Consider the following 22,690-nt stretch of genomic DNA (forward strand, 5'->3'; position numbering starts at 1 on the left):
TGGAAAAGATATGGTATGGGAAGAGTTTTGATTGATCAAAACCCACCCAACCCATGAATTTTGATAAATAACACCTCATTGGCTATCACTTTTATGATTCCAATTCACTGGTGAGAAAATTTTCAGGTATCATATTTTTTTCATATCATAGTTGAACCCTAATATTTTAATTCCTGTTTAAAACTAAAATTGAAAAAAAAACACTAAAAAAAGGAAAAAATTGCTGCAAAGTAATCGTCTTCCTCAGCCTAACTTTAGATTATGTTTGGTTTGAAAGAAAAGGTAGGAAAACCTTTACAATTTTTATATAGGTTTCCTTACCTTTCCCCTCTTTTCCCTGCTTTTTCCTTCAAACCAAACGCAGCATTAATGGTGAGGGCAAGCAGTTAAAGGACAAAACGCCATCTTCATAAATAAACTGACTTCCACATCCAACTTTAATGGCGAAGATGAGGTGATTCCAGCATAGTGATGGCTGATAAGATGGTAATAAGCCTCATCTTCGAGATCTCTCTCTCTAAACTGATGATGGTGGGTTTTTTGTTTTTTCGAATCACTCAGCATATACAATTTTGCTTCTCTTGTTTTTAGGTTCTCAAGGGATAAGTAGGCTCACTCCACTTCAGAAATCTGAAATTACAGGCCCCTCTTAGTCTACTAGTAGCCCCCTATAAACCGCATCCTGCCCATGGTTTTGGCATCAATCCACAGTCAGGATTCATCCCACCTATACGTTGGAGCTAAGATTTTTAGGGGTGGACTGAACAATAAAAACCCCTATTCTTAATTGAGTCATGCCGGTCTAAGCCTAGCTCAATTCAATGAATGTGGTCAAGTTCATATGCTCTACTTTTTTATTGAATAATATTAAAACTTTATTAATGTAATTATTTTCAATTGAGCATTAAATTATTAAAAATTAATTCTCGAATTAATATTTTTTCTTATTTTCTTAATTTATATTATTTTAAATCAATTTAAATGATTACAAATTCTAGTAAAATTAAATTTATTATTTTTTAATTTTTTAAAAATTAATATTTTATTATTATTATTTTTAAATAATATTTTACTAATTTTAATAATTTTAGTAACAATACTAATAGAATTACTAATACTATAACTAAGTCATTATGGAAGCTATAAAGTTGGATTCCTTGCATAGGTTAATGATGGGAAATAGGGGAGGTAGGTTTTATGTTTCTTAGTGATTAGTTGATAGAAAACAAAGCATGCATGTGAAACAACAGGCCTACTCTCAATAAACAAATGAATTTTTTAAACAGAAAAAAGACAAAAAAAAGCTAATGTGGGTCAATAGGCAATTGCAATAGAGGAAGGGAAGTTATTAATGGGAAAACGAAAATCTCTTTCTTTCCCCCTAAGATCACATCTACGCTCCACATGCACATCTCAATGTGCATTGGGAACATCTGTTGTCAACGGGAGATGTTCCTAGTATATGGTTGGGATATGTTGTGGGGCACAGATGTGAATTTTCTCATAAACCACATATGCGCCCCATAGAAGGCGCCCCACAAACACCCTACATGCACATCTCAGCATTCATTGGAAACATCTCCCGAAGTTGTTAGTGGGAGATGTTCCCAGTACACAATTGGGATATGTTGTGGGGTGCTCTCAAAAGTAATTCAGTCCTATAAGACTGATATAAACTTGATTAAAATTAGAGAGACAGGTGAAAGAAAGGTAGAAGACAGCATTACAAAGGAAGAAGATAGAGAAAAGAAGAGGAAGAAGAAGAAGAATCCGATAATCTCCTCTCTCTCCCCACTCTAATCCTTTTGTTAATCTTCATTCACTAAGTTAATTACAAGTATGCCCTTAAGTGGGAGGCTAGTTAAGCAAGAATTAAAATAAACTTAAAAAAAGAAGCAACAAGCCCATAAAGACAGACCCAATAACAAACAAAAAAAAAATAAATAAAAGAATAAATAGTGGAGCCCATTCAGCCTAGTCTCTCTACACTCCCCCTCAAGTTGAGCATATAATGTCTATCAACTCGAGGCAACTTTTTGCCGTATAAAATGTCTATCAACCTTAATGTACTTAGTTTTGTCATGTTGAACAGGATTATATGCAATGTTGATAGCTGGCTGGTTGTCACAGTAGAGAATCATTGGCTTTTCATAATCAACTCCCAACTCTTCTAAAAGTGATCGCAACCACAATAATTCAAACACACCATGTGCCATTGCCCTGTACTCTGCTTCAGTAGAGGATCTAATAACTATAGATTATTTCTTACTCCTCTATGAGATAATGTTCTCTGCCACCAAAGCACAATATCCCAAGGTGGATCTCTCCTATCATCAATACATCTATCCCAATCAGCATCAGTGTATGCCTCCAGCTTCATGTGTTCATGCTTAGCAAATAGAATACCTTTCCCTAGAGTACATTTCACGTAACACAAAACTTTCTGCAATAACTAAATGTATATCTCTAGGAGAATGCATAAATTGGCTAATAACACTCACTACATAGCAAATATCCGACCGAGTCATGTAGAAATATAACAACTTCCCAAGCAGTCACTGAAACACTCCCCTATCAGACGAAAGTTTACCATTAGTATTAGAAAGATTATGATTAGGATCTATAGGGGTGGAGCCGTGGAGACAAGTTTAGCACCAAGTTTATTAGTCTCTACAAGGAGGTCAAGAACATATTTCCACTAATAAATGAAGATACCATCCTTAAATCTAGCAATTTTAATTCCCAAGAAATACTTGAGATCTCCTAAATCCTTGCGGTCAAATTCAGAGTTAAGAAACCTTTTGAGTTTACTCACCTCCTAGGTGTCATTACCCATGATCACAATATCATCAACATAAACAATCGGAAAAGTCATCAAAGAGTTACTTCTTTTCAAAAACAAAGTATGGTCAGATTGTGTTTGTGTGTAGCCAAAGGAGACAAGGGCAGCCTTGAATCTCTCAAACCAGGCCCGAGGAAACTGTTTGAGACAATAAATGGATTTTTATAGTTTACACACCTTCCCTTGAATTTCCTTTCCATACACCCCCAGAAGCTATACTAGAAGCCTCTGATGTGTTGTACACTTCTGCTTGCCTTTGTAAAGGGTAATAGGAAGATCAAGGTTTGGGAAGGAAGTAGATGGGTTTGAGGAGGTTAATCTATTACCTCAATAATGATGGAAGGATAAAGAGGCTCTTCTGTAGGAGTATAAACAATTTGCTCGTGCATGAATTTGTGTCTTTGTACCACCTTTGGAGAATAGGATGTAAGGGACTTATAGGAAGATGAGGTGGAGGAGGAGGAGGAGCAGGAACATTTGAAGTAGACATAGTAAGAGGAGAGGATAACTCAATAGAGGGCTCAAAAAGAACAGGAAGAGGAACAACTGGAGACATAGAAAATGGCTCCACAAATTGCTCCCCCTTAGGAGAAATACTAACAAAGGAGTAGAATCAACAAATGTGACATCTTGAGAGACAAAGCGGGTGGCACTAGCTAAATCAAAATAACAATATCCCTTCTGTGTGGAGGCATATCATAAAAAAATACACTTACATGCCTTAGGTTCGAATTTATGCCTTTGAAGGCTATGAACATGTACATAACAGGTGCACCCAAAAACTTGAAGAGGAAGAGAGAAGAGATCCTCATCCGGAAAGAGAAGGCTAAAAGGGGTTTTGAAACACAGAACTTGGGAAGGCATATGGTTAATCAAAAAAGGTAGCAATAGGGACATCTCCCCAAAATTTGATAGGAATATGAGATGCAAAAAGGAGGGACCTAGCAATCTCAACCACATGTCGGTTCTTCCTTTCTGCCACTCTATTCTAATGTGGAGTGTAGGAATAAGAACTCTGATGAATAACCCCAAAAGTCTCAAAGTAGGATGAGTGGTTCTTCTCAAAATATTACTTATTATCAGAATGAAATATTTTGATTCGGGTGTTAAACTGAGTAAGGGTAAGTTTATGAAATTTTTGCACAATAGTCAATACTTCATCCCGAGATTTCATGAGATAAATCCAAGTGTAACGAGAATAATCATCAATAAAAATGATAAAGTACTTATAACCCCCCATAGTAGGCAAATGATATGGCCTCCACACATTAGACTGCGCAATATGAAAAGGAGAAATAGATCTTTTATTGCTTATTGAATAAGATTGTCTACAATACTTTGCAATTTCACAAGATTCACAATGAAGACTTGATAAAGACACTCCCTTAAACATATTAGAAAACAAATGATTCAAAGCAGAAAAAGGCAAATGACCAAACCGGAAATGACATAACATGACTCTATCAATACTCAGACAAAACCAATTCTAAGGCTACTCCATGAGGTAGTCCAAGAGTCCTATCAGTTGTGTCCAACAATTATATTCCATTCGCCTCATGGCCACTCCCAATCGTCCTTTGAGATTTCAAGTCCTAAAAAACATAATGGGTAGGAAAGAATGTTATGCTACAGTTCATGGATTTAGTTAAGCTGCTAACAGATAAAAGATTGGTATTTATATTTGGGTACATGAAGGATAGAGGATAAAATAAGGGTGTCAGCAGGAGATATTTTCTCTTTACCAGAGAGGAGATGATATGAACAAAAAAGGTTAGATAAGTTGGTCGTTTGGTCTGATGCACTAGAATCAATGATCCAAGAGATTTTATAGTTACTTGAAACAGAAGCATGATTTGTAGAAGCACAAATACTTGAGTGAGCAAATGTGGATGATGATGTGTTGCCAGAAGAGTGGGATGTTGAGATAGTGGTTTCCAAGTGATTCAATAATTTTCCATACTTTTCAAACTCTACCTTCATTGCTGCCAACTGTTCCATGGTTGAATTTTCTTCACTCTCCTTATTCCCTCCTTTGGGCACTATGGAAACATTAGCATTCTTAGGCTTTCCTGTCTGACCAATCTTCTTTTAATTGTTGTTATTCTTAAACATGTTCGGTAGAAGATCTGGATGAAGCTTCTAGCAACTGTCCTTAGTATGCCTCAGTTTCTTGCAGTATTCACATATCATCTTTTTTTTCTCAATCAGACCCTTCGGCTTTATTCCATCATGTGCAAAGTGTTCTATAGGTGAACTCTGTAACTAAACATATCGCCTACTCTCTTCACTACTTACCATAGCATATACTTGGGCAATAGTGACCTTATCCTTGGCCAGAATATTCTGCCTAATAATGTCGAACTCAGGGTTTAAGTCCTGTAAGAAATTCAAACACCTTGTTTCGTCCCACCAATTTCCCAAAAGTCTCTGCATCCTTTGTACGCTCTCATACAATTGTTTCCATAACATCAATTTCCTGCCATAGTGATTTCAACATAGATTAATAAATTGCCACACTCATCTCCCCCTGTCTCAGATTTTTTCACATCACTCTTCAACTTATAATCTCTTACCACATTCAACTTTTATGAATAGACTTTTGTAACATTGTCCCAAATCTCCTTAGCTGAAGACATCCAAAGATAATGCTAACTTATATGGGGCTGCATAAGGTTGACCAACCATCTGATTACTATATAGTTATCTTGCATCCATTTCTCAAATGCAATGTCTATCCCTGCGGGTTTCACCTTACCGCTTGTGAAATACCCTAATTTACCTCTACTACAGACATAAATCTGTATAGACTATGCCCAAGCTAGGTAATTGGTTCCATCCAACTTAATTGTGGTCATTTTAATCAAAATGGAATCTACTAAGCCAAGCTCGAATACCGGCATCTGCTTGGACTCACTTCCGTATTGCTCCATTGATCAAACGAAAATAAAAAAAAACTAGTCAATTTTTATAAACTTACTTGAAGTCAAAACAGTACCTAAATACTTGACAACTAGGGTTTCACTACACTTGGATGTCGGGGAGAAAGAAAGAAGATGCAGCCGCTCCTACTAGAGTTTCTCAACCTCTTTCAAGACTTAATAGCGCACTTCTAGAAGTCAAAATACACCTCCTAAGCATTGAGCACTACACCAAAAGCTTCTCCTTTGCATGTAACTTCAAAAATCTCTAATCGACTAGGGTTTTGGGCAGAAAAAAAATACAACATCACTTTTGGCAGTTTTTTGCCAGACTTTAACTCTCCAAACCCTCTACCAACTAGGCAAAAGATCCTCTGAACTATAGGAAACTTATCTCTCCATATACTCCTAATCAAAGGGTGTATGGGAAAAGAGAAAAAGAGAAAAAAAGAGAAAGGAGAAACTTGCTCTGATACCAAGAAGTAAATCAATCCTATAAAAGCTAATTAACATAAATAGGTAAATTAAGATAAGTAAATAAAGTAATTAAAGAAATTAAGTAAATTAGTTTAATTAAACAATTTGAGTTACTAAGTTAACAAAGCTAATTATGTAAATTAACTAATTGTTAATTTACTATTAGTCAAGCTGATTAAGTTAGTATTTAAGTAACAATCAACTTTTAATAATTGTATATTATTTATTGCTAAATTAATTATTTTTAATTTAATGACTTTAATTTTATAAAATCATTGAAGTAATTTACTTCAAGGTTAAATTTATTTTTTAACCAACCCTTTTTTTAATATTTAAAGCAACATTTCAAACTTTAGGTTTAAAGTGGCCTTGTACATTGCCACATAAGCATGCTTTATTATTTTATTCATTGTTTAATGGATTTGTCAATGATGTCTCTTAGTTCATATGTTTGTCATTGATAATCGTAGCAAAGTTCAAAGGTGTGACACCCAAAAATCTGAAATTTTTAATTTTTTTTTATGACCATGATTGCTTGTGGAGGATGGGAGGGCTTTTGGATTCATATTAGCTATGTTTTCAACCATTGAAGCATGCATTGCTTACTGTGCTAATCTTTGCACACTAATCTTTCTCAAGACAACTTTGGATCTCCTACCTATAAGAACTCTACCCACGCCTACCTACAAAACATTACTTCCGTGCATAATAACATGTAAGGGGATGAGATGATTTCCATGTGTGGCTGTGATATTATGGGTAGGTGTGGGTAAGAAACCCGGACTTGAATTTAACTTAAATGCAGTTGTATGCTATATGAACAGAGTTATTGTTTGTAGGAGATCTAGGCTACCACCTGAAGCGATGGAGAGAATTCAAGGAGAAGCACGAGCGATATATGGTTTTGCTCCTTTCATTCTCATAATGGATCAAAAGTATTAGAATCGAGTATCCTATCAGACAATTCAGCTATGATATTCCTTGGAAACACATATATGAATGAAAGATATGAACACATTTGGATACGTTAGGGAAATGTATAACAATAGCATAAATACAAATCTAAATTTGAATTAACTATGAATAAGGTATAAGCACATGATAAATGCACATTTAATAATTTATATGAAGAAAAACATTACAATTAACAACAATGGGACTCTAGAACATGTACATATCATACAACAACGTTACTAAAAAAATTAAGTATAAAATTATTTATTTTAGTTTTTTATAATTATAACTCTATTTCAATTTTTATAATTATAACTTCATTTCAATTTTTATAATTATAGTTTTCAATTTTTATTATTTTTTTAGAAAAAAATATTTATTAAGTATTTTTGTATAAATAATGACTATTTTTCACATAATGAATATGTTTCATTTTTATCGTAAAATAAAACATCTAAATCATTTAAGGTAGATAATTTGAATTATTTTTATAATTTTCAGTTTTATTAAATTTCTAAAAAATAAATATTAAATTATTTATTTCTATTTTTATAATTATAACACTATTTTGATTTTTAAATTTATAATTTATAATTTTATTAATTTTTGGAGAAAATTATTTATTTAGAATTTTTATATAAATAATAAACTATTTCTTCAAATAATAAATATAATTTTGTTTTTAACATGCAATTGTTATTTAGTATTTTTATACTAGCCTTTAGTTACAAATCTATCTAAAAAATAAAAAATAAGTTTCTAAAAAATTAAATACGAAAATACACATTTTTTTGGGAAAATGTAATGGTCAAAATTCTTAAAATCGGCATTGTATATCAAGTTGTCAAACCAAGAGCTATAATGCTTTTGTATCGTTGCATATCAGAGCATATACACTGATACGGTGCAATATGGCCCGATACAAAAGCATATCGTACCGGCACACATGAACAAAAAATACACTTTAGTCACAGTGTATCCTGTACCCATGTTCACTGGTAATAATATGATACACCCCATATTGATCATATTATATTGATATTTTAATCCATGTTTGCCATATCTCTACTTACTAACCAAAATATATTATCCTTAGTTTCTCAAACTACATAAATAAACTTACTTAATATAGAACCATGACATAAGCCAGGTGTTTCAGGTTCAAGAAATTCATAAATGAACCAACCCTATGTGTGTTTGGTTTTGATTCAACCTTCCTAGTACATGTTTGCAACTGTAGTTAACCCGATCTGATCATCTTGGATTAGGAATTTAGGATGATCAATACAATCGCATCATATTCAGATTTTAAAATCTGCATGTGGATTTAACTTTAATATATATTGATTTAATATTATATTAATTTATTATATAATAGGTTAAAAAATAATTAATTTTTAAAATTTTCTTTATTTTAAAATTGAAACGGAATCGGATTAAAACCAAATCGGATAGGATTGAATCTAATTTGGGATCTTTGATTGGATTCGGATTTTCCTTTCCATTCTGTAGACTGTACTGTAGTACACGATGTGATGATGACCAATTAAGAGGAAAATGAGGTCACAAGACTCACAACTCACAAGTAGCTACTGTTCCTATGCCGCATTGGAATCAAGAATCATGTTCAGTATGGGGAAAACACTTCGTATTTTACTGTCATAAAGCACAAACACTGGCCTGTAAGACTCTGACCTCAAAAGTTGGAACAACATTGATTTTCAAGGATTGAATATATCTAAACAAATAAAACAAGCATCATAATCTGAAACATTTTGGACACATAAAATTAAGTCAGAGAATTGAATTTTTTGTCCTCTTACTGGCGCTGCACCAGGGTCCTACAACCAGCAAAAACAGGACCCTTTTACCTAGGGCTGTTGCATGTTTTCTGCTTGGCCTTCTCAATCAAAGGCTTCAACTGCTTCTTTTCAGCAAGAATCTTGAGGAAGTTGAACAAAAATGGTATGTAGTTGTGTTTCCGACGAATGTTTTCTGTTCTCCACTTCTTGAATTTCTCCTCCTCCATCAATATCTTCTCAGTGGCACTCTCAATCCCAGCATTTACTTCTGAAAGTGATCTGTTTAGTGCCTCAATGCTACCATTGTCTACCATTCTCTCTGACTGTACAGCAGCAAGCTGCTGCAAGATACGTTCCCTCTTTCTCTGGAGATCCTTGAGTTCAGCAGTGTACATCTCTTTCCTATTTTTTATAATTGCCATGAGGTTGAATCTTATCTCACTTCTAGAATACCTGTCAATACGTTCCTGGATCACTGGTTGCACCATTCGCAACCAATCCATATCACCTGGTCCACCAGGATACTGTCCAAGGCTAATGGGTCCTTCCTTCAATCCATCAAGCTCATATAGAACACCATCAACAGGCAAATAGCTAATAAAATGGTATACATCATCATCTTTGCCTGCAACTTTCTGCTCATCTGGCACAAATGGTTCAGGTCTTGCAAAGCTATTGTGTGCTGTACGTATGGCTTCGCTATTGTTGATTGCCAATCCTTTGAGTTCAGGTGGAAAATTCTTGGTGAACTCTTTCAACATTGACAGTTCTGGGCCAATATCAATGTCTGGACAGTTCATAAGGATGGAAAGGATTGCTTGAGTTGCACATGCATTGTTAATAACCTGTATGGATATAAAAACATTTAATCATGGGCACTTAAAAGTCAATGCTCAATAACATAGTTATTGTTATAATTTGGACAAACCTGGCTTGCAAAAAATAAGTTTGGGTTTGGATCCTTAATTACGAGGCGATCATCTTTTTCCCCTGGGCGCCATTTGAAAAGGAATATCAACCCATATACTGGCCTGCATGTATGACAAAATCAGCAATGCAGACACACATGCACACACACACACAGAGTCCAGGTCCAACTGACCGAAGATTGTTTAGAGAATCCAGGTCCAACGAATACAGTTCTTCAACCTGCCAGTGCACCAAGTTGTCACATTTTCCTATACTAACAGAACGTACTAGGAAGAAAAATGAGAAACACGGGTTTGACAAGTGTATGTATTAAGAAATGAGAAATACAATAAAAGGATTCCCCACAATAATGGGATTGACAAAATCACTGAATAGTATTAGAGATGTACTTTTACACTTTTACTATTGCATTTACACATGTCCATGTCAAGGGTGTTTTTGTCTTTTCACACGAGGGTTCTTTGGTTATTAAACAACCTTACATGGGCATATGTAAAAGCAATGGTTAGAGTACATCTCTAATTTTCTAATTTCTCAAGGGTAAAAAAAAAAAAGAGGACAAGGAATAGTGCACCGCACACTTACAGTGTTGCCTCTAAAAATGTGAAATTTTCATAATACTACCTTGTATTTCAAAGTTATGTACACTGTTAGCCTTGACTTTTTTATGGTAAAAGAAGATTTATTAAAATAAGAAAAGAGAGTACAAGCTTCTAAGGTGTTAAGACAACACCTTCAAACTACAAAACAAAATAAAAAAAGACTCAGTATTATAGGTTTGTAAATCCAACACCTCCCAAAGCCTCTTCCCCAAATCTCCTTTTTTTTATAATAAAAGGAAATTTATTAAAGAAACAAAAGAAACACAATACAAAGCAATGTTTTAAAAGGCTAAAGGCATAGTTGAGGCATAATGGCCCAAAAAGGTGAGGCATAAGCCTCAAGGCATTGTGAGGCATTAGTCCTAAAAATTAAGAAAAAAAATTAATTGAAGTTTATAAATAATGCATGCAATATACCAAGTTAGAATGATGGAATGTACAAATATCCATAAAATAAATGTTTATAAGCAACAAGTCTTTACTTTTAAGCATTAAATAAAATAAAAATTAATCATCTAACAATTATAAGCATTTTACATTTTATGTTTCAAAATGCAGTCTTATGAAATTACTCATACGAAAAATCATCCATATAATGGAAAGTAGATTTATGGTCATCCAACAGTTGGGAAGAAAAGAAACAACTTAGTTGATTTGATCTATGCAAAAATAAAAAGAAAAATAAATCCATTGGAAAGAGTACAAAATAATACAAAATACCAAGTTTTTACACTCTACATATTTGTACTCCTTCCAAACTGAGCCTTAGGAAAAGAAGTGAGAAAAACAACAAACTTGGGATGTTAAATCAGAATAATAAGAAAAAAAAAACACTTGATTTATTCAAGAGCAACTAATAACTAGATTGGCCACTTTTTTGCATTGAAATCTTCTAAAATAATAAGAGAAAAATACTCAAGGATTTTTCTGGATAAAGAAGTAAAGAGGAAGTATTTGAAGCAGTTAAAATAAAAGCGGTGCATTGGTTGGAGTCCTTGGAAGGTTTCTCATGTGTTTCAGCAAATGATTTACTAAGGAACTGGAAGGCAGTAGCAGATTCATCTGTTCATAAGACTCACAAGTCACTATTGGAGCCCATCGGGTAGAAGATGGTAGTAGCTTAGGAAATCCAGGACCTTCTGGCATTGGTGGTGTTTAGAGATGAGGAGGGCAAGACCATTGACCTATATTCTGGGCCGGCTGGGGAGGGAGATACATTGAGAGCAAAAGTAATGGCTGTAATGGGAGGCATACAAAGGGCGAGAACATGAGCATCAGCAAGCCAAGTGTTGGGGGAGATTCAAAATTGGTGATCAACTGGTTACAGGGCGAGGGGATGAAAATGTGGATGTATAATAATGATAGGAAGAAATTGAGGTGGCTAATTAGAGATATGGAAGTAAAGATAGGGTGGCTTAAGCGGAGTGCTAATGCTGTAGCTGATACACTAGCCAAGCAGAGGGTGGAGAGAGGTCCGTTGGGGGAGAGATAAGAGGTTTTATCTCTCACGAACTTTAAACTGTATTTGAATCAACTGTACTTGCCAATATTTGCTCCTATTAATAAAACTTTGAAGTTATTGATAAAAAGAAAAAAACAGAGAATTGCCTTATCGGTTTTTCATTTTTACTCTTTTTTGGCCCATAACTATTGAAGTTCTATATATTTTGAACAATAAAAAATGCATAAAAATATGTTTTTTTTGCATTAAATCACTAAATAATGTTGATACTCGAAGCATATGCCTTTTTATGTCTCACGTTGCGCCTCATGCCTTGAGGTTTGTGGCTTGTTGTGGGGCTTTAGCCTTGAGGCAACATCTGTGCGCCTTGCCTCAAGGTGTACACCTCATACCTCAAGGCTTAAGCCTTTTAAAACAATGAGACAAGGTGACAAGGAATCACCCATAAGGGGAAGAAAAACAACTCAAATGAAACAAGCAAAAAACAGAAAAACGAAAACTTCCTCAAACACCCTACACCATCACTCCATCCCCTAACCCCCAAGACTAAATGAAAACTGCACGAGCCATCACTAATCCTCCCCTCAAGCAGCTCTTCCCACCCATTGTCAGCTTCATTCCTCATGGTATCAAAGACCAGAGGAACACTAACTCTGAAAATCCGAGAGGACAGTAGGGCAATGGTGCTGCTGGACTGGGAGGACCTATGCAGTGAAGACACTGGGATGGAGGAATGAGCTGGCTCGAGGGGGAAAGAAATACTTACTAGAAGGAAGTGTGGGTGACCAATCTATGCAGTGAAGACACTGGGATGGAGGAATGAGCTGGCTCAAAGGGGAAAGAAATACTTACTAGAAAATAGAAGAACCCACAATGGTTGGTTTATCACTTTAACAGAGTTCTTTGGCAAGGGGAAGAAACAGATGGTCTGCCTACCAGAAGGCAGAGAAAAACAGGGGTGGATGCTACTAGCCAAGACGTTGGAAGAAATTGTAATGAAAGAAATGAAGCCAGTTATAAATGAACAGACTACTAACCAGGAAGGAGCAAAAAAAGTAGAGCCTGGAGAAGGAAGTGTGGGTGACCAAAGGAGGGAAGAAGCCAAACTAAAAGAACCAGAAGTTTGTCAACAAGAGGCAGAAGCAACTCACCACCTCTGAAACTTGCTCGAAACTGGTATGGACAGGAAAAGAACAAATTTGAGACAGAGGAAAGTAGTGAAGGCAAAAATGACGGTAAAAGACTGGAAGGAGATTCTAGAGGCGATAATGGAGAAGAGCCAACTAAAAGGAAAGGTGGAGATTAACCCTTTCAGTGACTGAATGCAATCCTAGATGTGGGAGAAACAAAGGCCGGCTTGGTCACAACCGAAAATTGGTCACCGGCATGTAACAAGCTGATTATCCAAGAAATTACCCTGGTTATTAAGCTTTTTGGTCTGCCTTTCAACCTCCGGCAGGACTGCCTCTTTCACCGAATAGCAGTTATCAGTGGAGGAATCTTGGAAGCTTATTGCTTGCAAGATCTTTGTGTGGCTAGATTAAGGTGGTAGGAGTGAAACCTGAAAAAATACCCCGTGCGATAGAATTTTTGCCAATGACTGTTGGAGGTTGGTTTAGCGAGCATTGGAGAATGGAGATAGAGGCAAAGCTCTGGAGTCCTGTGTTGAAGGTAGAAGATGAAGCTGACATGGATGAGTGGGTGCCACGTGGACGAAGCTGGGTGGACCACCCCAAAGGTTAAATGGAGCTTACAAAACCGGAAATTGAAAAGTCTCTAGAAAACGCCAGAATGGGGTTTTTCCTCAAAAGGATAACTTTTCATTTTTTTTTCAAAAATAATCAAACGGATAAGTTTCAATTCAGCAGTGATGTGGTCGTAACCCACTTTGGTTTGGGTCGTGACCGGTCCACCCCATGGGTTGAACTGAGACATTTTATTTTGGCTGGATCACGTGACCCTTTAAAAAATCAGGTGCAGGGGCCCAACAGTTGATTGGGGACGATTCTCAAGGTCTATCATCGCCCCAATCGAACTGGCCCTCTAGCTTTCAACAACCCGCAGAAGATCCTGTGTACAGGGGTGTTTCCAGTCCAACTCCTAAGGCGGTATTTGATAAAAAAGACTCGGAAAACCCTTTGTCTTGGAAGTTTTGTGGTGTTTCCCATCCAACTCCAAACCTGCATTACAACAGAGAAGAACACAAGGATTTAGAAGATGAAACTGATTAGGAGGACCTCAGAGATATTGAAGAGGAGGAAGTCGATCAACCCTCACGTATTTGAACCCTTAATTCAACAAAAAGGTTGCAAAATGGTTCGAGTGTTTTGGAACCAAACTTTTATTTGAAGAGGACTCTGGTACTAAAGTTCTAGAACTGAAGGAAGTGGGGGTGGAAAATTCTATTGCAGACTTTAGGGGATCTACAGAAGAGCCTGATAAAGAAATGGTTGAAGGAACATCTCAAGCACAACCGCAGGATTTCAGTAGTGGGGTTTTGGGTTTTCAAGATGAGCAAAACACAGTTCCACCTGAGGAACAGATCGCTCCAGCTGTCACCCCCACCCCCACCCCACTCTGTGCCCTCTGTTCATGTTGCAACCCCTTATCTCTGTACTAATTCGGTAATTCCTCTTTTTTTGGCCTGGCAGATCCAGTCTTGGAAGCTACGCTTGATATGGACAATGATCTGGGTGCATCTGAGGGAAGGGGAGGATCAAGGGATGCTGACTTTGAGGAGAAAGAAATAATGGACCTAATCCTAGGGAAATTAACTGCACTAGTAGAATTGGAAGAGATGTCTGAGAAGAAAGGGGAGGGGTAGAACACTACTAGAGACCCAGTAGAGTTTGGAGAAAAATATGTTTTGACCTCTGTAGAAGAAGGTAAAACCAATGACTCACCAAGCAAGGTGGGGCAGGGACCAGAGGAAGTGGGGAAAGAGCCTGCCAAAATGAAAGTCTATCAAAGGAGGGATGCAAGTGAAGACAAAGACAAAAAGAGAAAAGAGGAAAAGGAGTGAAGTGGAAAAATTAGTAAGCAGAGTAACCTATGACAAGGTTGAAAATCGGAAGAGGAAGAAGAGGGGGGAGGGGGGACCAGTAGGTGCTGGAGACAAGAATAGAGCATTTTGAGTCAATAGCAATGAAGGAACATCTCAAGCACAAGCACAGGATCTCAGTAGTGGGGTTTTGGGTTTTCAAGATGAGCAAAACACAGTTTCACCTGAGGAACAGATCGCTCCAGCTGTCCCCCCCCCCCCGCCACTCTGTGCCCTTGTTCATGTTGCAACCCCTTCTCTCTGTACTAATTCGGTAATTCCAGATCCAGTCTTGGAAGCTACACTTGATATGGACAATGATCTGGGTGCATCTGAGGGAAGGGGAGGATCAAGGGATGCTGACTTTGAGGAGAAAGAAATAATGGACCTAATCCTAGGGAACTTAACTGCACTAGTAGAATTGGAAGGGATGACTGAGAAGAAAGGGGAGGGGCAGAACACTACTAGAGACCCAGTAGAGTTTGGAGAAAAAAATGTTGTGACCTCTGTAGAAGAAGAAGGTAAAACCAATGACTCACCAAGCAAGGTGGGGCAGGGACCAGAGGAAGTGGGGAAAGAGCCTGCCAAAATGAAAGTCTATCAAAGGAAGGATGTAAGTGAAGACAAAGACAAAAAGAGAAAAGAGGAAAAGGAGTGAAGTGGAAAAATTAGTAAGCGGAGTAACCTATGACAAGGTTGAAAATCGGAAGAGGAAGAAGAGGGGGGAGGGGGGACCAGTAGGTGCTGGAGACAAGAATAGAACACTTTGAGTCAATAGCAATGAAGATTATTTGTTAGAATGTGAGAGGCTTGGGAAGTGCAAAAAAGAGAAGGATTATCAGGAATGTCTTAAGAAAAGAGAAACCAGATATAGTAATGCTACAAAAAATAAAGCTCATGGAGTTGAATAGAAGATGGATAAGAAGTATTTGGAGCAGTAGAGGGTTGAATTAGTCATTTGCCCCTTCTTGGGGTGCCTCAGGTGGTATTCTTACGATTTGGGGAAATGAGGAAGTGGAGTGCCTGGAAAAAGTGACTGGGAATATTTTAGTGTCAATAAAAGCCAAAAAAAAAAAATGAATGGAAGAGTGAGTTTTAACAAATGTGTATGGCCCCAACTCATATAGAGAAAGGGACCATCTCTGGGAAGAGTTAGCTGCAATCAGGGGTCTATGGGAGCGGCCTGGCATTTGGGTGGTGATTTCAATGCCATAAGGTTTATCAATGAAACAAATAACCCAAGCCAGGCCATAACCATGAGTATGAGAAAATTTGACTCTTTGATGGAAACCTTAGAACTAAAAGAACCCCTTTCTTGCAAGCTTCTACAGGACCTACACTGGTCCAACTTTTAGGAAACTCTTATCTGTTCAAAATTGGATAGGTTCATGTTCTCCATTGATTGGGAAGAAATGTGGGAAAAACTAGCCTTGAGAGCCCTCCCTAGGGTAACCTCTGACCATTGCCCTCTATGCCTAGCCTGGGACTTTCACCTTGGGGGCCCTACACCTTTCAGATTTGAAAACATGTGGCTGGAAGTTCCGAAGTTTACTGAAAAAATAAAGGAATGGTGGATGGAAGATGGAATTAATGTAGATAACAAAGGGATAAGATTCTCAAAAGAAATGAAGAGGCTAAAAGGAAGAATAAAGGATTGGAATAAGGATGAATTTGGGAAAATTGAAGAAATAAAAGAGAGGATTGTTAGGAGGATTGAAGAGTTAGACCACAAGGAAGCCCAAAGAGAATGTGGTGTGGAGGACAGGTTAGAAGGAAGGAACCGAGAAGGCTAGAACTGGACTTGGAGGATTTATTAACTAAGATATCAATTTACAATAGATGGTTCAGCATTCCCCATATTACATGTGCATAATAGGGAAAAACCATTTTCAGTGTAATTTGTAAATTGATTGGTATGTGTTTGCGGTAGGAAATAAAGAAAAAACATCATTAAAATGCATTGTGAAGATTGCACCATATTATATAAGTTTATAGAACCTATGATATTATATGAAGCCTCAAGATAGATCACCTGCACGCCTTTTACTTGCATTTGCTGTATAAGTTCAGTAAACACACCTGGAACTCAAAACAGAAGAGTCTGGAATAAGAAATATAATAATTCGATGCAAAGAAAGAGAAGTGAAAAGTAACACAGGTAATACATCTCTCTAGGTCATGGTTAAAAAACTCAAATTTGACTTGGTAAAGTCATGGATTTGAGTCATATTTTAGGCATATCATGGTCATTCAATCTTCTCAGCCCAGCTTAAAAATTGTGAAGACTAAACCCTGAGTCAACAAAGTTTTCATTTAACTTGTTAAATCCATGAGTTGGCAAAAACAGGCTCGAGTTGGGGGAAGGATAAATTTGGTGGTTGGGTAGTTCCTAAATTCCAGCTGCAATTCTGCAGTCTTAGTTGGATGAGAACAGAAGTTGACTACTGCAACTTGTCTAATTCCCAACAGGTCAACACCCACCAGAAACTTCAACAATTTACACCTAATTCATGGAGCAGAGTTAAATAACCAATAACAACAATGAAATGCCACCAAAAACAATATATTACATGCACAAAAAGAAAAACTAGGTAATGTTACACATTGAGTGATTATCAAGGATTGTAATGATTTTATTTTGGCATCTTCTCAGGACCAATTGGGCAAGGAAACTCCATAAAGGTAGATATGCTAGCCACTTTACAAAGGCTGAGATTAGCCAAAAAAATTTTAACTATAGCAACATAGAATTAGGATTTAGAAGGGGATTCTGCATGGTGATTGAGTGGCTGGAAAATGAGAAAGGCTCCACCCAAGGCAATGCAAAAACATTATAAAGGAGATCAAAATGCTGAAAAGGGATAGTCTTGTAAATGTAGTATGGATGCAAAGATCAGCAAAAGGGTTGGTTGATACTTTGGCAAAACAAGGAGGAACTGGGGGCAACTTCTTTGGGGAAAGGTGGGCTAATGTTGTAAAATTGGATTTGTAATATAATTCTTGGTTATGGTGGCTTCCGTATCTGCCAAATGTAAGTAAAATGGCATGGGTTTATTTTTAAGTATGAAAGGCAGTAAAGTCTAGGGAGCGTGGAAAGAAAAGGTATGTCTCCCAACCAAATGTAAGTAAAATGGTATTACTTATTGGTTGATAGTTACCGATTTATTTTCCATGTTTTATCTAAATTACAAACACAGTAGGTGTGGTACATGAACCCCAGACGGCCAGACCCAGATACAAGTTAATCTTCCATATTTCAAGATCAGAAAAGCTTTTCGAGTTAAGTATTTAAAACACAATGTGCAAGTATGGAAGTTGAAATGAACAGATCCAAATATGTGGCACTCTAAAATGATGTCTCCATAACCTCAGAAAGTTGTAAAAAAGAAATATAAAGTTATGTATGTATGAAGGAAAGTTTGGTATGATTTTCATGTTTATATTTAAATGAAAAAAAAGGAAATCTTTACAACCTATCACATTTCAGGAAAAATATTCACAATAAATTACCATAATGTTCTTAAGGTTTTATTCATTTTAATAAATTTCATGGACTAACAAAATACATAATAGAAAGTCTAATGAGCCTTACCAGGATCAGATTCAATAGTACACCATGACATGATGGGAAATTTTTATAAGCTGCATGGACATAAAAGGGGTAACTTAGAAAATATACAAAAGCAATTGACTAAGCATACAATGATTTAAAAATACAGAGAATTTTCCATCTAAAACATGAATCACATCAAGCGCAGTTTGTTCAGCAACTACCTCATCTTATTGTTATAGAAGAGCTACGCCTGCCTGATTACAGTGTTCTCCTTAAAAATAAAGGCAAAGTTTTTTTTAAGAAACTGGTTAATACACAATTATGGGTCTGTGAATAACAACTTATGACTCTCTCTCTCCTCTTCTTTCTGCATCCTTTATTGCTTCTTCTCAATTGAACCCTAGCGTTTGTGACAAGTCATTAGAACAGATCTAATTCTACATGGTTCTTATAGTTCACCAGACATACACTAGAACTTCAGAATTATTCTTTCTCTAGTCTCCATCACCAGCAATTTCAGAACTCCAGTCATATCAAGTATCAGAGTCCAAAGATCTGCTGTTCATCTTTTTTATTGCAGTAACCATCCTAGTTATGCATTGCAAATGCAGCACTGAAGTGAGATTCTTCCCTCCAATTATACTCAGTATGAAAGTGTGAAGTATTGTATGTTGTAATTTAGGTGATCAGAAATCATGATCATTTATAAATGGTTCATATGGCATCTTCAAATGGTCCTAGATGCAGAGTCATCACTGATATGATATTAGATGTTAGTCATCTCATTCAATTTCTTCAATCATCTGCATTTGCAAGTAAGTTTAATCTACAGAACAACTGAAAGTATGCATAACAGACAATAAGAAAGGAAAACATGATTAGTTTCTTTTCAGTTGGTAGATTATGAGACAATGATAACCACATCAGATAAGATACATAACCTATATGACACTGGATACAGGCATACAGCATGTATTTTCTCTCCATTTCCCATATCTGTGTCTTTGTCCTTATCTTTATATGGACTTTTTCCTAGGTAGAATGGAGAATATGACTGAAGGGTAGTTTTGTAGACTGAGTACCGGAAGACCTAAATTGTGCAAGGTAAATCTAGACAAACATCACAAATTCCTCCTTATAAATTAAAAACATCAGAAGGTCAAAAGAAGAATTAGAGGATGTTCAAAACAGCGTTGCTAGATTTGCTGAACCCCCAAGATACCTAGTGACCTACAAATTAGTTTCTCCCTAACTTGTAGGAAATAATTCAGTAATATGTAGGTAAACCAGAAAACCCTTATATAGTTGTGACTCTACAGTTGTATATGTACTTTTTCATAGAAAATAGCATGCTAGATTCCACTTTTAGTAGAAATAGTAAAAACACTTCAGCTCTCAGGTTTTAGAAATGATATGTAGCTTCCAAAGAATTGGACATGGCCATATAGACCTTAGGGAAGTGACAACCTCCCTTCCGTTAATCTATAAAAAGTCTAAAACAATTAAATTGATGCATTAAACAAATTGGACATGGTCATATAAACTTCTTTTTTTGGGGGATAAATAACATGGATTCATTCATTCATTCATGAAACATGGGTGATGGGTCATATAGAGAATTTAATCCACAACTTAAATTTATGCAACAAACTGGATGAATTGAATTTAGGAAATCAGATTCAATGGCAAGCCTATAAATCATACTACGAATCTAGCAAAACCAGTTCAGAAGAGCTCTGCAGGACGGGGGCACAATTAAACCAACCATCTGTCTGTCTTGGAACTCTACTGAACTCAGTTATCTTCTGAGCATGGTTCGGTTTGTATGACTCAGAAGTGGGTATTAAAGAAGTCCAAATAAAAAAAAGTACAATTTTACGAACTGTGAATTAAAGAAAAAAAAATGAGAACTTTTTCCTTTGAATGAGGCCTTCAATTTGCTCCCTTGATCTGTACATTTTTAACATGCATTTACACTGGCCCTTGGGTCTGCCTTCTTAGATCTAACATACATTTGTATAGTAAACTAAAGTTCACTATACACAAAATGACAAAATTTAATCACAGAACCATTGAACCTCTATGTATATAAAAAAAACCTCTACGAGCACGGGCATCGATCATCTTGGCACTACTGAAAAAACACCATAAAGTCAACTAAACAAGCTCCAGGAGATTATTTTTCTAGAAAATAGGGTAAGAATAATAGCCTGGACCTTCTATGAAAAATCCTAATAGGTATATACAGGTTTCGATATAGTATGATGGAGTGGAGAAGCATCCAAAAGTAATATAAACCCCCTTTAGCAGGCCAAATCCCCCATTGCCGATTCCCATTGACCTTCCGCTAGTTTTATGGATGGACCTTCAGCAGAAGCCACCAAACATAAACATTCAAACTTTCTAAAAGCAACCTTCCCCTAGTTTTATCAAGGGGGGTTAGTCACAGTAGCAGCTCAGTAAAAGCAACCAGCCATATGCATAATCAAAGTGAAAAAAAAAAACATATGCACAAGTACGTGAAGAGTGCGAGCAAGAATTCAAACAAGATCAGATTGGTTGCAAAAACGGCCATAATCGTCCTAAAAAGGAGCAAAATCTGCCCAAAACGATTCATCAAAAAATACTGATATTTCGGAAACTAAAACAAAAAATGAAAAGTAAGAAAATAATTCACCACCTTGTTGCTTCTTTGGTCAGAACTCACCAGAGGCTCGTCGCGTCGTCTAAACTCGAGTCTTGTCACCTGGTCGAGGTTTCGACAATATGCTTGCACAAGAGTGGAAGACGATATATTTTGGGTAAATTTATTAAACTACCCTTAACGTTTAGCGAATTATAGGGCTGATTTTGAAAGGATTACAAATGCAAATACGTAGAGTGCAGAATTTTATATTTTTGTATTATTTTATGTGTATTTATATTATAAATGAAACGGCTGAAATATCCATTTTACCCTTTAATTCAAACCTACGGTCAAAATTAAATTTACCTCTTTTATACCTTGTTTTAACGCATATGTGGAATGTTCACTCAGTTGAACAAAACACCCGAGAGTAGAGACGGAGCACCATCACCATTGCCTATGACGACAGTCACTGCAACTTACGAACGGCGGAGCTTTGGTGAGAGCACTAAGGACATGAAACCGGACAGCAGTCTTTCCTTTCCCTCGCCAATCGCCATTATTGGTTTCAATGGTCTTTCTATTTTTTCTCTTGCTGATGCAATGTTTCCGGTTCTTCCAAAGGAAAAAACGAAGCTTTATTTCTTCGAGAAGTAAGGGTTTATGAACTTTCAGAAGCTCTAAACAAGAGAAGAACAGAGTTACAGTGTTTAAAACCTCTAGTTTCTGTCATTTCTTACCTTTCGGTTTAGAGAGAAAGGGTCAGAGCAATGGTGGAGGCACCAGTTAGAGTAAGGGTCTATAAACCCCCTCTACAGAATTTTTCGATTAACAAGAAGAACCATTGGCTAGGTCTACCCAAGGTTCAAAGTATCAAAAAATGCAAGGTGTATCAAAAAAGACAATTTTAAGTGATTGATCAGGATACGTTTTGGATACACATGAATGCAGATGAAAAATCAAGATATGTATAAAAATGTTAAGAAATTCAAATAAATCATAAAAAAATATTATTAACAATACTTACAAGTTTTATATAACTATAAATAAGTTATTTAAATGTAAAAAAAATATAATTTAATATTTATATAAAATGTGACATATTGAGATATAATTAGTAGCTGTTTAAAAATGATGAAATAATTAAAATGTGAAAAAAAAACAAAAAATTAAAATATGAATGTATAGACATCAATTTTCAAATAACCAATATAATTATCTTAATATGTATTAGTATATAAATTTTAATAATTAATTTCAGCATTTATTAATAATTAAGCACCACTAAGAAAAGAGAAAATTGACTTAAAACTAGAAATGCATATAATTCCACCAAACAAATTGAAGTGGTTTAATGGCAAAATTATTGGCATTAAAACCTAATTACTAGGGTTCAAGTCTTGCTATTGTTAATATTTGTAGTTTTTACACCAACAAAATAAAATTATTGATAGAGAGAATCAATAATTAATAGAATTAATGAG

General features: G+C 36.1%; 1 protein-coding gene across 2 annotated transcripts; it reads right to left on the reverse strand.

Moving 5' to 3' along the window:
• Positions 1-8,824: 8,824 nt before the first annotated feature.
• Positions 8,825-21,388, reverse strand: LOC104597736 (ubiquitin carboxyl-terminal hydrolase 2-like). Of its 2 annotated transcripts, none has more exons than XM_010259473.3 (6): positions 21,288-21,388; positions 18,620-18,669; positions 17,060-17,106; positions 10,096-10,142; positions 9,922-10,024; positions 8,825-9,838 (listed from the first exon to the last, which is right to left on the reverse strand). In XM_010259473.3, the coding sequence occupies exons 2-6, from the start codon at positions 18,648-18,650 to the stop codon at positions 9,059-9,061; spliced, it is 1,008 nt and encodes a 335-aa protein (XP_010257775.2). In that variant the 5' UTR covers positions 18,651-18,669; positions 21,288-21,388; the 3' UTR covers positions 8,825-9,058. The 2 variants fall into 2 exon arrangements, with proteins under 2 accessions (XP_010257775.2, XP_010257774.2); XM_010259472.3 differs by having other exon boundaries at positions 21,261-21,379.
• Between the last annotated feature and the right edge of the window lie 1,302 nt (positions 21,389-22,690).

Source organism: Nelumbo nucifera, chromosome 3 (assembly GCF_055504915.1).
Source record: "Nelumbo nucifera cultivar China Antique chromosome 3, China Antique-T2T, whole genome shotgun sequence".
NCBI lineage: Eukaryota > Viridiplantae > Streptophyta > Magnoliopsida > Proteales > Nelumbonaceae > Nelumbo > Nelumbo nucifera.